Raw genomic sequence first — 15,408 nt, forward strand, 5'->3', positions numbered from 1 at the left:
CTAACACAATGGTCAATAGGTCTAACTTAAGTCAAGACATCAATTTACTGTACAGAATAATCACTTGGCTCAATGGAAACATGAAATTGACATTTACATTAATGGAAAGTTTAAGTTATAGCCTATTCTGTTTCTGTTAAGTAGCCTTGGCTATACTACTCTAAATTCTAACTACTCTAAACTAATTTAGTGCTTTATAGGCCTAGGTCGGTGCAGATATGAAACATTTTACCTATTAGCGGTAGGCTACAACTTCAATGAAATGCTGCGCTATATGCACAGCTAAAATATCAGAAAATGAATAACTGGTGAACGACAATTAGTTCCATAAAAAAGATTGTTTAATGTTTATTTCTCCTATTAATCCGTTTGGTGTGGATGGAGGCAGGACAGGTCTCCTCGTTGAACCACCTGATTGCGTGCTTAGTGACCACCGCGTCGTTGGCTGACCATGTTTCTGTGTTTTTCCTCACAGCACCTGTAATCAAATAGACAGACATGTTAATGTTAATAGTATGTAGCATCCAACACCAACTATGCTTACACAATATAATATATAATATATGAGATGGGTATTAAGGAGATTTAATAAAAAAAAAACATGACTTATGAAGTTATACAGCTATTACATTTCATTAGAGAGCTTTTCAGAAGGTGGGTACAGCAGACAGAGGCATTTATGTATGTTGACATTTACCTTCACTTCATCCTGCACTGGTAACACCAGTTACAGAAGCATTTGCCTATTTTTTTTTAATTATTATTATTAATAAAGACCAAAAGTCAAATAAATCAAATGTAAAACTGTATAGCTTACTTTACTTGAATGGCAGGACAGGATGAGAAAGCGTAGACCCCCAAACCAGACTGGAGCCACTTGTGAATAACCTGTAACGCAGATACATAAATGTACATTTCATTAGAGAGCTTTTGAGGTAGAGGGTGGGTTTTATTATAGCAGACAAAGGCATTTAAGCATGTTGACATTTACCTTCACTTCATCCTGAACTAGTAACACCAGGTACAGAGGCATATGGTTATTTTTATTATTAATGTTTAGACCAAAAGTCAAATAAATCAAATGTAAAACTGTATAGCTTACTTTACTTGGGTGGCAGGACAGGATGAGAAAGCATAGACCCCCAAACCAGACTAGGGCCACTTGTGAATGACCTGTAACGTAGATACATAAATGTACATTTTATTAGAGAGCTTTTGAGGTAGAGGGTGGGTTTTATTACAGCAGACAAAGGCATTTAAGCATGTTACATTTACCTTCACTTCATCCTGAACTAGTAACACCAGGTACAGAGGCATATGGTTATTTTTATTATTAATGTTTAGACCAAAAGTCAAATAAATCAAATGTAAAACTGTATAGCTTACTTTACTTGGGTGGCAGGTCAGGATGAGAAAGCGTAGACCCCCAAACCAGACTGGAGCCACTTGTGAATGACCTGTAACGTAGATACATAAATGTACATTTCATTAGAGAGCTTTTGAGGTAGAGGGTGGGTTTTATTACAGCAGACAAAGGCATTTAAGCATGTTACATTTACCTTCACTTCATCCTGAACTAGTGACACCAGTTACAGAGGCATATGGTTATTTTTATTATTAATGTGTAGACCAAAAGTCAAATAAATCAAATGTAAAACTGTAAAGCTTACTTTACTTGGGTGGCAGGACAGGACGAGAAAGCGTAGACCCCCAAACCAGACTGGAGCCACTTGTGAATGACCTGTAACGTAGATACATAAATGTACATTTCATTAGAGAGCTTTTGAGGTAGAGGGTGGGTTTTATTACAGCAGACAAAGGCATTTAAGCATGTTACATTTACCTTCACTTCATCCTGAACTAGTGACACCAGTTACAGAGACATATGGTTATTTTTTATTATTAATGTTTAGACCAAAAGTCAAATAAATCAAATGTAAAACAGTAAAGCTTACTTTACTTGGGTGGCAGGACAGGACGAGAAAGCGTAGACCCCCAAACCAGACTGTGGCCACTTGTGAATGACCTGTAACACAGATACATAAATATGCATTACTTTTATCATCAGAAAGAAATGGCCAAATATTTATCATAACCAATAATACACCCCATTAAAAATGCATTTTATTGGGATCCACAGAATATGGGGCTGTTCATTTTAGCTCCTCTTCCCATATCTAAACATTCACAACAAAGTGTCTGGTCTGTGACAAGGCAAAGCAAGGACATAGCTGCTACATGAAGTCAACTAGCACTTCTATTTTGCCTCTTCTCAGTCAAATCTTACTCCAAGGAACGTTCAATATCATTAAATGAACTCGTAGACGATAGTATTTCTACATGAAAACAAATACTGTAGCTTCGTGCCCTTCGTGCATTTATATTTCTTAAAAGTTAGAGTAATCTCTACTATTCAATCTAAAAAGTCACCAGGAAACACGTCTGGAAACCGGACTTTTTAGATTGAAAAGTAGGCCTGTTTGCTGGTTTCTAACGTGTACAAAATATAAGCATGAGTCCCAAAGCTTTTTTGTTACTGCCAGCAGAGAATGTCGAGCTACGACGAATGTGTTTGAGCATACGGCAGCTGATTACCTTGCTAACGTCGTTCATAATTTAAAACCATTAGCAGCTAACGTTATCCCGGAATGGTGAACAATGTGAAATCAGCCTCCCTCCCAGAAAGAAATGAGGTTTAAACACATCTGAAATGGCCTACGTTTTCATAAAGACTCCCGAGTCCAACATCTAAGCTTTCATAACGTTCACAAAAAAACTAGAATCTAGACTCCCTGTAACTTTAACGCTATCGTTAGCTAACAAGCTAACGCAAGCCAACAAGCTAACGCTAGCTAACGCAAGCCAACTTTTGTTGTTCACATGCAAACACTTAAAGTTAGCGTTAAACCAAATTAAACTTTACTCATTTTAAACTCAGTTCTGAGTTTAGCTTTAATTCAAAAGGTAACAAAGCTCAAGTTGGACAGGATTTAGCCCCGTCTAAAGTGGGCTAAATTAGCTTGCGCAAGCTAGACGTAGCTGGTGTGTAAATATGAGCTAGCTGCTAGCAGCTATAGCTGCTATCTGCCGACCAGCAAATCTTCGGATAATATCAGCAGATAAAGCTAGATAAGTAGGTAACTTGTGTTATGGAAGTACTTTTTCAGTGGATAGACTAGGTAGCTGCATAAATAAAGCATATAGGAGCATACTTACAGTGAGCCTTCAGACGCCGCTGTTTTCGTCTTCCACTTCATCAACGAGAAATTTGAAAACCGAAGAAGCCGTTAGGAGTGGAAAGGGCGCGTTCGATGTGCGTATCCGCACGGAGTCCGCCGCAGACCCGCTGCACGAAGGCGCGCTGGCGGAGGCGGGTCGTGTCCCGTGCGCGTAGCCAAAACGGAGGTGACTGTGACGCGGATGTGGCGGCTTGAGGGCGGGTCCGTTTTGGAATCCTCTGCTGTGTGGGTAGTCTTCACAGAGAGATTGTATGCTTAAAGCCTGAGAGAGAGAGAGAGAGAGCTGCTGCAGGTGGGGCTGGCCACCTGGCATAAGATTCTAATTGCTTAACGATCCGACTGTGATGTCATAGAGGCCAATGTTAAGTCTATGGGGAAATTTTTAATAGTTTTTAATTTTTAGTTTAAAAAGTATTAAAGTTACAAGGTTGAAAAATACATAGCAGCATGCCCCTATTGAAGACCTACGTTGCAACGTTTGAATGAAGTTTCTAGGTTAAACGGTTCAAGCTGAATGGAAAAAATGCAGCGGATCAGCGGAATAATAATAATAAGAAGCATAGGAAGAACAGTACAGTGCATTTTCATGCACTGTAATAAAAAGATATCGGATAACAGTAGAGTGCATTTTCATGCACTCTAATAAGAAGAAGACTTTGGAAGAACAGTAGAGTGCATTTTCATGCACTCTAATAATAATATCGATAACTAGAAATGCAATTCCAAGGAATTACCAGTGCATGAAAATGCAAAACAATTTATAGATAGATAATGTAGATATGGTTACTAAGGTGTAGCTAGGGTAAACATGGTGGTTGCATAGTTTAAAGAGAGTTGATAGTGTTAAGGTAGACATTTTAAAGCTTAAACATTCCTGTTCTAACTTAACTAATGATTTCTAACAGGTATTTTAAAATGTTAACTATGCTAACAATGATAACCAGGTTGATTGGTTTACTTGGCTAATGATTTCTAGCAGTAATGCTAAAAATGCTAACTATGCTAACAATGCTAACTATGTTAACAATGCTAACCACGTTGACTAGCTAACTTAGCTAATCATTTTTAACAGTTATGTTAAAAATGCTAACTATGCTAACAATGCTAACTATGCTAACAATGCTAACCAGGTTGATTAGCTAACGTAGTTAGACAGTTTAAAGCTTAAACATTCCAGTTGTAACTTAACTAATGATTTCTAAAAGGTATGTTAAAATGTTATCTAACTATGTTAACAATGATAACCAGGTTGATTGGTTTACTTAGCTAATGATTTATAACAGTTATGGTAAAAATGCTAACAATAATAACAATGTTAACAATGTTAACCAGGTTGATTAGCTAACCTAGCTAATGATTTCTATCAGTTATGCTAAAAATGCTAACTATGCTACAATGCTAACTATGCAAACCAGGTTGATTAGCTAACTTAGCTAATCATTTCTAGCAGCTATGTTAAAAATGCTAACTATGCTAACAATGCTAACAAAGCTAACAATGCTAACCATGCTAACTAGGTTGATTAGCTAACTTAGCTAATCATTTCTTGCAGCTATGCTAAAAATGCTAAATATGCTAACAATGCTAACTATGCTAACTAGCTAACTTGCTACTGAGGACTTCTATTTTGAAACATTTGTTGATAGGGTATCCATGGCTGCCACTATCGGGAATAAAGAAGTTACTGTAGTAAAATCATGTTGGTTGCTATGGAAACGGTCATAAACGCTTGATTTTAATGGTTGCTATGTTGGTTGCATGGAGGTACATGGAGGTCTCATGTAGTTGACTGGAGGCATAGTTGATGATAACTGACAGTTGGAATGGTTGAACAGTTAAATAGTTGAGTAGTTTCAATGGTTAAATGATTTAATAGTGTATAATTGCAGTGAGAACTTTTATTTTGAAACAGTTGTGGAAAGAGGAAACAGTTAACAGGATATGTAGTCTTCACAGAGAGATTGTATGCTTAAAGCCTGAGAGAGAGAGAGAGAGCTGCTGCAGGTGGGGCTGGCCACCTGGCATAAGATTCTAATTGCTTAATGATCCGACTGTGATGTCATAGAGGCCAATGTTAAGTCTATGGGGAAATTTTTAATAGTTTTTAATTTTTAGTTTAAAAAGTATAAAAGTTACAAAGTTGAAAAATACATAGCAGCATGCCCCTATTGAAGATCTACGTTGCAACGTTTGAATGAAGTTTCTAGGTTAAACGGTTCAAGCTGAATAGAAAAAATGAATTTGATCAGCGGAATAATAATAAGAAGAAGTTTTGGAAGAACAGTACAGTGCATTTTCATGCACTGTAATAATAAGAAGATGTCGGATAACAGTAGAGTGCATTTGCATGCACTCTAATAAGAAGAAGATATTGGACAGTAGAGTGCATTTTCATGCACTCTAATAAGAAGCCTAGGAAGAACAGTACAGTGCATTTTCATGCACTGTAATAAGAAGCCTAGGAAGAACAGTACAGTGCATTTTCATGCACTGTAAATAGTGATAAAGCCAATTTATGTGTGCCTATTCTCCCATGCGCGTAAGGGTGCGTAAGTCCAAAAAACTGTGCAACTTCGCACATTTCCCTCTAAGTGAATTCTGTCATCCACTTAAATTGGCCATTTACGCGTGGTAGAGAGAGTTGTGCGTTTTGGGTGGAGCAACCCCAAAATCTGGGCGTTTCTTATACAACTCTTAAGCACATTCTGCCATGGCTTAAGCACTTTTCCAGCTACGCACTCTGGAGGGCTGGAATAAGGTCGCCACTACAAGGTGAAACAGCATATTGCTCATGTCGGCAGAAGGCCTAGTTCAGAATACATGTAGGCAACACAGAATTTACAAATTGACATTACAGTATCAAATGTGATGCTTATAAGCTGATACAGCTTCATGTTTTCCGCATTACACGGGTCACACGGTCACACGGTGGCATTACACAGGTCACACGGTCACACGGTGGCATATTTCGCGCAATTACCTTCACTGGCTTCATAGGCTACATTGTTAAATAGTGAAAATCCCGTTATAATCACCCACTTTCAGTATTGGATCTTACCGATTATGTATCTTCAGTTTTAACTTGACGAGAAGTCATAATCCCATAGCATACTTCGTTCGACTCTGTCCGTTTCTTTCCAACTTCACTGAAGACACCCATATATTTGCACAGACATCTGCACTATAGTGGAGCAGCATAGTTTATTCTCTCGTCTTTTAATTAGTTGGTAATGGAGATTGAACTCGTTATGTCAGTCTCTCTACTGTGTTCGAAGCTGCAGATGTCAGTCTACATGTCTTAGCATAGATAAATGGATATTATGCGAGGCAGCTGCCAGCGAAACCTTTTTGTCAACCATGAGTTTTTGAATTATAAATCTACACACCTCAAGCACGTCTTGAGTCTTTTTAAACCAATGTCAAAGTAAAAGTGAAATTTCGTGAAGTCATTTCTTTGTTAAGCTATGTGATGACACCATTTTACTGTAGGCAGTTCTTTATTCAGTTCACCAAACGTTTTCAAAATCAAAGTGTTCTTTCTGGATTTAAATGGCGTTCAGAAGGTCAATGAGAAAGTCCACGTTCCACGTTTTCATATCAACCTAAATTAAGGAGGTGGTAGATTAGGAATGTGGACTTTCTCATTGACCTTCTGAATGCCAGGTGAACTTAATAAAGAACAGCCCACAGTAAAATGGTATGTCATCACATAGTTTAACAAAGAGATTACTTCACGAAATTGCACTTTTACTTTGACATTTGTATTAGTGCTGTCAAAAATATTGTGTTATTAACGCCTTAACTCAAAACAATTTTAACAGCGTTATTTTTTTATAGCGAGATTAACGCTCTTTCTGACCTGTGACAAGTTTGTTCAGAAACTGCTGCGGTCACATTAGAAAAACTACAGTACCCGGCTGTAAACCAGAAGTAAAACAGTAGGCCTAAGCACGCCCCACAATGCCATTGTTTAGATGTCCAGCGGAAGACATTAAAATGGACGCTGCTAACAAACTAATAAATGGAAAGTTTAGTTTTTAAAACATGGCCAGGGTCAGTTGATAAGAGCAAAGTTATCTGCATGTACTATCGATGTGAACTGAGTTACCATCGTAGCACGACAAGTTATTCTTAGCCGCATTGAGAATTTGCACGAAACTGAGAAGTCTATGGTAGAGCAGCGTTGGGGCAGACAAATACAGTAGCGCTAACGGGAGATTAGCCTACTAGACTCGGTAATGAGAACTATCTATGGGTGACGTTAATGTGAGTGTGTGTGTCTGTGTGCGACATCCCTCTGGCTCTTCTCTCCCCTTCCTACTACTGTAACGTTAGGCTAACGTTATCCGTCTTGTGCCTGCGTGCGTGCATGTGTGTGTGTGTGCGCGTTCATGCACATTCGGTGTGTGTGTGTGTGTGTGTGAGTGAGTGTGTGTGCATTTGTGCACATTCGGTGTGTGTGTGTGTGTCAGAGAACTATGTTTGAATTAGGCTTGAATTAGGCAACAACAGTTAATTAACGGCTTTTTTATGTTATTGTAGTATCTGACCTTCTAGGAGAGAATTTTGTTTCTTGCTCAGTGGTGCTGCCAGCATTGTGTCATCTGTCCCAATACTTATTGACAGTATTACTACAGACATGAATGGCTGTAACACTATACTGTTGTTTGCAATGAAAATAATAATAATAAAAAAACATTTGCACAAAGCAAGCCTATCCACTTTACTTTGATAAGAGTATTAAAAAGATAAATCAAGGGACATTTTGAACAGATAAAAATGTGCGATTAATATGTGATGACGTCGGTTAAGTTGTAAAGAAACAGACAGATTCGAACAAAGTATGCTATGGGATTATGACCTCTCGTCGTCAAGTTAAAACTGAAGATGCACAATCGTAGGCTCCAATACTGAAAGTGTTAAGGGATTTTCACTATTTAACAATGTAGCCTATGAAGCCAGTGAAGGTAATGGTGCGAAATATGCTACCGTGTGACACTGTAATGCGGAAAACATGAAGCTGTATCAGTTTATAAGCATCACATTTGATAGTGTAATGTCAATTTATAACCTTCCTTGTTGCCTACATGTATTTAGAACTAGGCCTACTGCCGACATGTTGTTTCACCTTGTAGTGGCGCTCGACCTTATTCCAGCCCTCCAGAGCGCGTAGCTGGAAAAGTGCTTAAGCCATGGCAGAATGTGCGCAAGAGTTGTATATATAAGAAACGCCCAGATTTTGGGGTTGCTCCATCCAAAACGCGTAACTCTCTCTACCACGCGTTAATGACCGATTTAAGTGGATGGCAGAATTTGCTTATAGGGAAATGCGCGAAGTTGCGCACTATTTTGGACTTATGCACCCTTACGCACATGGGAGAATTCCCCCCTTAGTTACCAATATGCTTTGCCTGGTCTAGACTAGAAGCCGATGTTTCAAAGATTTAGAAGTGGGGCACGTAGAAATATTGCCAACCCAACTACTAAATAGTATACGAGGGACATAGCTCAGCACGCTGTGTTGTAGATCAATACGTGAGAGTTCGGGGGTTTGATTCCTGCGGGAAGAGTTTTGGCTCGGTGTGTGCAATTTAGAATGTTGGCGCCTAACTGTCCCAGCCCCCCTCTGTGAGCTGACTTCCATGCCTCTTAGAATAAGGCCGCGTTCAGACTGCAGACGAAGCTGATTCAAATCTGATTCCTTCTCATATCATATTCACACTGCCTTTAGCAAGTGTCCAAATCGGATATGGCTCTGTTCAGACTGGGTCACATTAGTAACAGATCTGACAGGTTGCTGTAGCAACGAAAACAAACATTTCTGCCATCAGGAGGAAATACTTGCTAATTTGGTGTGATTAAACATAGAACAATACAACTAGGTGAGTGTTCATTGAATGCATGCATACGTGTGCACATTTGCGCGACAGAAACCGAAACTAATCAGTGGCAAGCTCCGCTTCAAACTCTTGAGGCTATTTAATTATGTAACGGCATTTAATAAAACAATGTGGATTCTTGCAACTTCCATGAAAGAGACTGTAGAATGCTATATTTAGCATTGAGTATTGTTAGGTCACGTTAAATATAACATGGTCAAAAGACATAGCCGTAACGTTGCTCCACAACTCGAAATAGGTGGGCGGTCACGCACGTAAAGTCACGTCACGGACAGTCAAATCCGATCTGAGTGTTGGGAGCTGTTCAGACTGAGACGCATCTGTCCATATACGATACGAATGCGATATGAAACTACCTCCTGGATGTGGTTTGCAACCGTTTCGCAAAAATCTGATTTCATGTGACCTGTCACTGTTCAGACTTCAAAAGTGACATCCGATACAAATCTGAATTTGTAGCTAGAAATCGGATTTTGGCTGGCAGTCTGAACGCAGCCTAACCCCGCGTTCACACTGTCTACATCCGTCAACGGATCTCATTCACTTTGCATGGGGTGGACTGGAAATGCATTGTGGGTCCGTCCGTTCCTTCAGCTCCGTTGCCTCCGTCAAGAAAGTTGAGAAATGTTCAACTTTTCAGGCAGCGACGGATCCGTCAGCCAATCAGATCGCATGTATGCAAATATACATACGGCAGACCTCCGAGATCCGTCGACGGACGTGGACAGTGTGAACGCGGGGTAAAGGGGCGTTCACATACGTCGCTACTCGCCCATCGCTCCTCGCTTCTCGCCGAAATTCTACTCGCTGGCAGAAAAAAAATAACTGCTGCCGGCGTCGGTTGCCATGGCTCCCCCTAGTTTACTTCACTGCAAACATGTCCGTTAACTGTCAATCATCTCTATTCTACATTCTGATTTGGTACTCGCTTCACTCGCATCGCTGGAAGTTAAAATTATTTTAACTCCGTACCCGCCTACATCGCATCGCTAGTCCTCGCATCGCCTGTCCAGGCCACATTCAGCTAGAACACATTCACTTTACATTGACAGTTCTCGCTCAGAGATGGGCGAGTAGCGACGTATGTGAATGCAGCTTAAGTGTAGGCTAAAAACACACACATCACTCCCCTCCCCTTAGATCAGCTTGTGGGCAATTAGCAATCTGTTGTATAGCCTCAGACCCAGCTGCAAAGTGCAGCTGACCTGACCTGATAGTTTAGATACTGATTGGGCTTACTTTTGCTCTCCCTTTGCTGAAGAAATAAGTAGAGGGATGACATTAGATTTGCATTTACCATAGGCTACCTTAGCCACGTTTATTTAGTAGGCCTATGTCTCAATCAGACATTGGAATAACTGATTACGTTGAACGTTTCATTTTCTTTTTTACTGGACACCATCTCTATCCTCACATGGCCACCCATATTAACGATAATGAAAGACGTTGAGTAGGCTAGTTGGCTTTAGGTACCGTAGACTATTCTATTCTATCTTCACTGCTTCTGCTTAGCCAGGACAGACGCGCTAGATACAGTAGGCTATCTCTGTCCCTAGAGCCAATGGTAGCACATTCTACACATAATAGACATCGACCGCTGTGAGCACAACACATAGGCTATTCAAGTAGAGAGAAACACTGCTAGTAAATTGAACATTCGTAATCACGTAGCCTTTCGAAAACCGGGACATTCAGTGTCCCGGAAGAGTGGATACATTTCCCGCGACAGTCTATTACTGTAAAAAGAAGAACAATCCCGGTGTTGCATGGACACTGGCTTTTTATGTTAACTGACTTCCTTGATGACGTTCCACGATCGATGAAGTTTCTTCGACAGATGTGGCACCTTGGCTTGTCAACTTTCTGATATAAACTGGAGAATAAATATGCATGACATCTTTAAATTCAAAATTGTCTGTTGTAGGCTACATGCACTGGATCGTGAATATGTCACCAAACAAATACTACCTAAATAAATGAATTATGACTCCACGTGGGTATCGAACCGCTACCTAAATTAAACAGATAGAATGCCAGCCCACCACGCTCCTGTTTATGCCACGAACCAACCAAGAACGAAAGGTGAAGTATACTGAAGTTATACCATTAAAAGATGTCAACTCATGATTGTAGCAAATTAACATGGCTGATCATGTTATCTGGCTACCGAGTTATCTTGCTACTGTTGCCAAAGCCATTTAGTAGACCATCTAAGTTGGCTATCATGGTTAAGTTTTACAAACGTTTCACTGCCTGCTCGTCAGGCTGTCTGTGGCCATCTTGTCTATCTGTAGCCTACATTGAGGAAGCATTGTTGGTCTAAAAATATATAAATATAAAAAAAAAATGATACTGGTGAGGAACCCACAGATTATAGCATAACACAATATCACATGAGCATGAACCCGTTACGCCACAGGAGACAATTTAATGCTAAGTTGAGAAATGAAGTATTGTAAAACATATATCAAACTCATGTTTACATGTCGGCAACATTATCGTTGATACCCTATTTTTTTATACCCTAATGTTGACTATCCTTGTGCTTAACGTTGTGTAAAATATGGAGACTTCTCCTGAACCATGGCGTTTCAATGCCTTCAAACATCATTCAAAGGCAGTCCATAATTCAAATAAAATGGTGTTCTAATGAAAAGTTCCAAACTTTGGCCTCTAGAGCTCTACTGAAGTGTTTATTTTCATTCTTTTTTTAAATTTAGGTTTAATTTTAGTAACAAAAACAAATTATTTGAAATACTAGATAGGCCTATGTTAACAAATTGGACCAGTCAAAGTTGGTTTGACTTTGCTGGCGAGAACGTCATCATCAAGACATAGCCTAACCAAGGTAGCTTAAAATGCTAAATGACAATGGCCGGGTTTCCCAGATTCGTTAAGAAGCTCTTACGTGCTAAGAACTTCTTAGGAGCGGTCTAAGAACGTTCTAAGAATGCTCCTAAGAAGTTCATAGCACTTAAGAGCTTCTTAATGAATCTGGGAAACCCGGCCAATAACAAGTTTTATCGTGAGACAGCGTATTGTTTGGAGCAGCTTATTGGTAGGCTATATTAAAAGCAGGAAAGATGTTCAGCTTGCTTCGGGATTTAATTCACTTTTGGATTGTTTGATTATAGGCTAGTGTTAAATGCTGACATTTCTAACCCTGCTCACAAGTGCCACCTGGTGGTTGTTTGGTTCATTGCAGCTTCACTTGGGAAAAATACATACAATTTGTGTGATTCATGCGTGAGGTTTCGTGAGAATCTCATGTGAAACCGGCCAATTGAATGCAACACCCACTGTATCTTCACTGATTTATCTATACGCATTAATTAACATTTTGTTAACCTGACAATTAACATTCTAGAATGTTCCCATAATAAGTAACAAATTAATCAGTATGCAATGAGTGAATATGGCCCATCATCTAAATAATAATCTTTTGCCTAAATCGTCATCTAGTGCATCTATTTAGGTAGATAGTTAACCCCTCATTCAATTCATAAAACATATTTTTTTCCAATACTACCGTTTTGTGGCTGTTCTCCCTGATGACCTCTCTGCTCTCCAGGTACTCCTATTGATGAGAGCACCCTCAAACAATTTCTTATGTCGCCCTATCTGTGGGTTTTATCCTTGGGTTACTTGGTCGTATTTGGTGCGAAGATAGCCTGCACTGACTGGGGACAGCTCTTCCTCATCCAAGAAAAAGGACAGTCAGTACTGATGGGTAAGCATCAAGTGCCAATTATTTGATTCAGGGTTTCTCAATCCCTACCCTCTTTACCAGTATATCTTCCTGTTATTTTCAATGTTGAGTTATTAGTCCTGTTGGAAATGTATTCTCTACATTTTACCCATCTGGGGGTAGTGTACACACATTAATACATACTCACTCACTTGGAGCAATGAGTTTACTAGGATCACCAGTAAACCATGGATGCCCCAGTGTCACCTTGACAGGGTAATTATGCTCTTGGTTGACTTCTCTCGTGTTGGCTAAGTTTGCCACAAAAGTTATCTAGCTAATTAACAAACTTGACAAAGTCCTAATTAGAAACAAGGGTGGGATTGATGAGTTAGTTGACGTTAAGGAAGACACAGAGGATGGAGTTGATGAACACTTAAAACTGTATTTTTGTGATGCAGAAAGAACATAACAGTACGAAAATGCATAGGTTATTCTATCCACACTGGTTAATATAAAAACAGCAAAAAAGATCCTTCCAATATAAACTTATATTTAAATATATAAATACTAAAAAAATGCTATATATTTGGGGAATAGAGCCAACACCACACTGCCGATTCTGTATGGAGGAAGATGAAACATTTATTTTGGTACTGTTCCCCGGTCGTTTTATTTTGGATTGATGTACAGAATTGGATGCTAAAATGCGATACATCTCTACGTCTAGATTTGGCCAAAGTACTTTTGGGAGACTTAATGTGTGACAGACAAGAACTCCAAAATATAATTCTTCTGCTGGGAATTTCTTTTATTAACAAAATGACAGTTAAAAAACTCAACATAAAAAGATGTAAAAATTACATTAGAAACTACTGTGATATAGAATGTTTAATGGTGAGAGAAATGAATAAATCATTATATGGTGATAGATGGAAGAAAGTAAAAGAAATAGGTGGACTTAGAAAAATGTATTGTAGAAAAAAATATTATAGAAAAAAAGTATTATAGAACTCAATTGGAAACACATTGGGATATGCATACATTTATGAATAATGTAAAGCTATATATTTATGATAATGTATGTTGTGTGTAGACAATGCTATGTATGTGCAAAGGAAACTTGGACAAAATGTAGTTCCTTCCAAAAGGTGATATGATAATGGGGGACACAAGAACATTAGAGAAATGAAATGAGGATGCAAGTATTTTTGTTTGTTTTGTTTTTAGTTTGTTTGTTTGTTTTCTTCTTTTGATTATGTTTGATATTTACTTATATGTGTCTGTTTGTTAGTTTTTTCTTCTGTTTTAAACAATACTAGCCTTTGTTTTTATGTACATGTTTATTTTCAAAACACTATGGTGTATTGAAGGAAGGAACAAAGGGATGAGTAAAGACAAAACAAAAGGGGAAAAAAGATAGAAAAAAAGATATGAAATAAAAGAATAAAAGGAAAAGAAAAAAAAAACAAAGAACAAAAAAACAAAGAACAAAAAACCAAAACCAAAACCAACAACAACAACAACAAAATCAGCTAATAGTTCCCCAATGAGGGGAGGTGGTGGTGGAAAAAAAAGAGAGAAAAAAAAACATAACGATTGCCAACTTCACGAACACAAGTTCAACACACATCATTGTGTGTTTAGCTAAAGAATTAAACTGGAATCACCATGAACCGCAGTAGCAACCGTTAGTAAATAATAGCCTTTAGCATACCTGCATTATTCATCGCTGTCATTGTCTTATGCTATATATAGACCAATCTGCCATGTTTTCGGTAAAGAAACGAAATCATCGTCATGGGAAAGATGGAGGTGGTAAAAGCTGGGAAAGCTGTGTTAGCTTTACTGCCAGGAAAAAACATGCTCACTTGGAGTAGGCCTACTGGTGGCTGGAATAGCCAGATAAATGTAGCGATAACTTCACTAGAGAGGGTATTTTGAAAGCGTATGGCTGTAAGCCCGATGCTAACCCACTGTTTGCAATTTTGGGCTGTAGTTCTTGCACATGTTAGCTCTGTACTGCGTGATCAACGAAAAATACTTCTTCCACGGCTTAGTTGATGAATTTTCATTCAGAAAATTTTCAATTTTCGCTGGACTTACACTTTAAGAAGGGTTTGGGAATCTGGCTGCTGGTTATCACTCGACCCAAAAGTTGGTGGGGACTGGGGGTTTTTAGCAGGGACATCACTTTTCACAATGCTCGAGTCCTGCATTGCCACACCACATTGTTCCTGTTGACCCTTGGGTTGAGCAGAGTCCATCTTTGATGAAGAAGACGGCTCTCCATTCTCCAGTGGATGTGGTGCTGGTTCCTTCTGATGTGAAGGAGTGTGCCATAGCCTCCTGGTACTGTGAATTTCCCCTTCATATCGGTCACGAGACGCTGCGTCAAAGATGCTATGGTGCGCGCACCCCCGGGGGTGCGTGAGCTGCTTCTAAGGGGTGCTTGAGTTGAAAAGGGCAATGGCGGACAGGTGTTTAAAAAAATCAACTTTTGATTCATGAATAAATTTATCATTTCGAATCAGGTCATAATGATATGGAAACATGAAATTAAATATCATTGATAAACTCT

The 15,408-nt window shown here is 39.0% G+C and overlaps 1 protein-coding gene and 1 long non-coding RNA gene across 5 annotated transcripts in view; one reads left to right on the plus strand and one right to left on the minus strand.

The window, feature by feature from the left end:
* LOC134080772 (glucose-6-phosphate exchanger SLC37A4-like) overlaps positions 1-15,408 on the plus strand; it is an 85,462-nt gene that overhangs the window by 38,464 nt on the left and 31,590 nt on the right. For both annotated transcript variants that reach the window (XM_062537378.1, XM_062537379.1), the window contains exon 5: positions 12,711-12,869. In XM_062537378.1, the coding sequence (XP_062393362.1) occupies positions 12,711-12,869 (159 nt within the window). The remainder of the gene's footprint in view (positions 1-12,710; positions 12,870-15,408) is intronic.
* LOC134079683 (uncharacterized) lies at positions 338-3,383 on the minus strand. 3 transcript variants are annotated; one of them, XR_009939113.1, is made up of 7 exons: positions 3,217-3,383; positions 1,956-2,026; positions 1,671-1,741; positions 1,387-1,457; positions 1,103-1,173; positions 818-888; positions 338-478 (listed from the first exon to the last, which is right to left on the minus strand). It is a non-coding gene; the product is annotated as an uncharacterized LOC134079683 (long non-coding RNA). The 3 variants fall into 3 exon arrangements; XR_009939115.1 differs by lacking the exon at positions 1,671-1,741; XR_009939114.1 differs by lacking the exon at positions 1,387-1,457.

Source organism: Sardina pilchardus, chromosome 5 (genome assembly GCF_963854185.1).
Source record: "Sardina pilchardus chromosome 5, fSarPil1.1, whole genome shotgun sequence".
Classification (NCBI taxonomy): Eukaryota; Metazoa; Chordata; class Actinopteri; order Clupeiformes; family Clupeidae; genus Sardina; species Sardina pilchardus.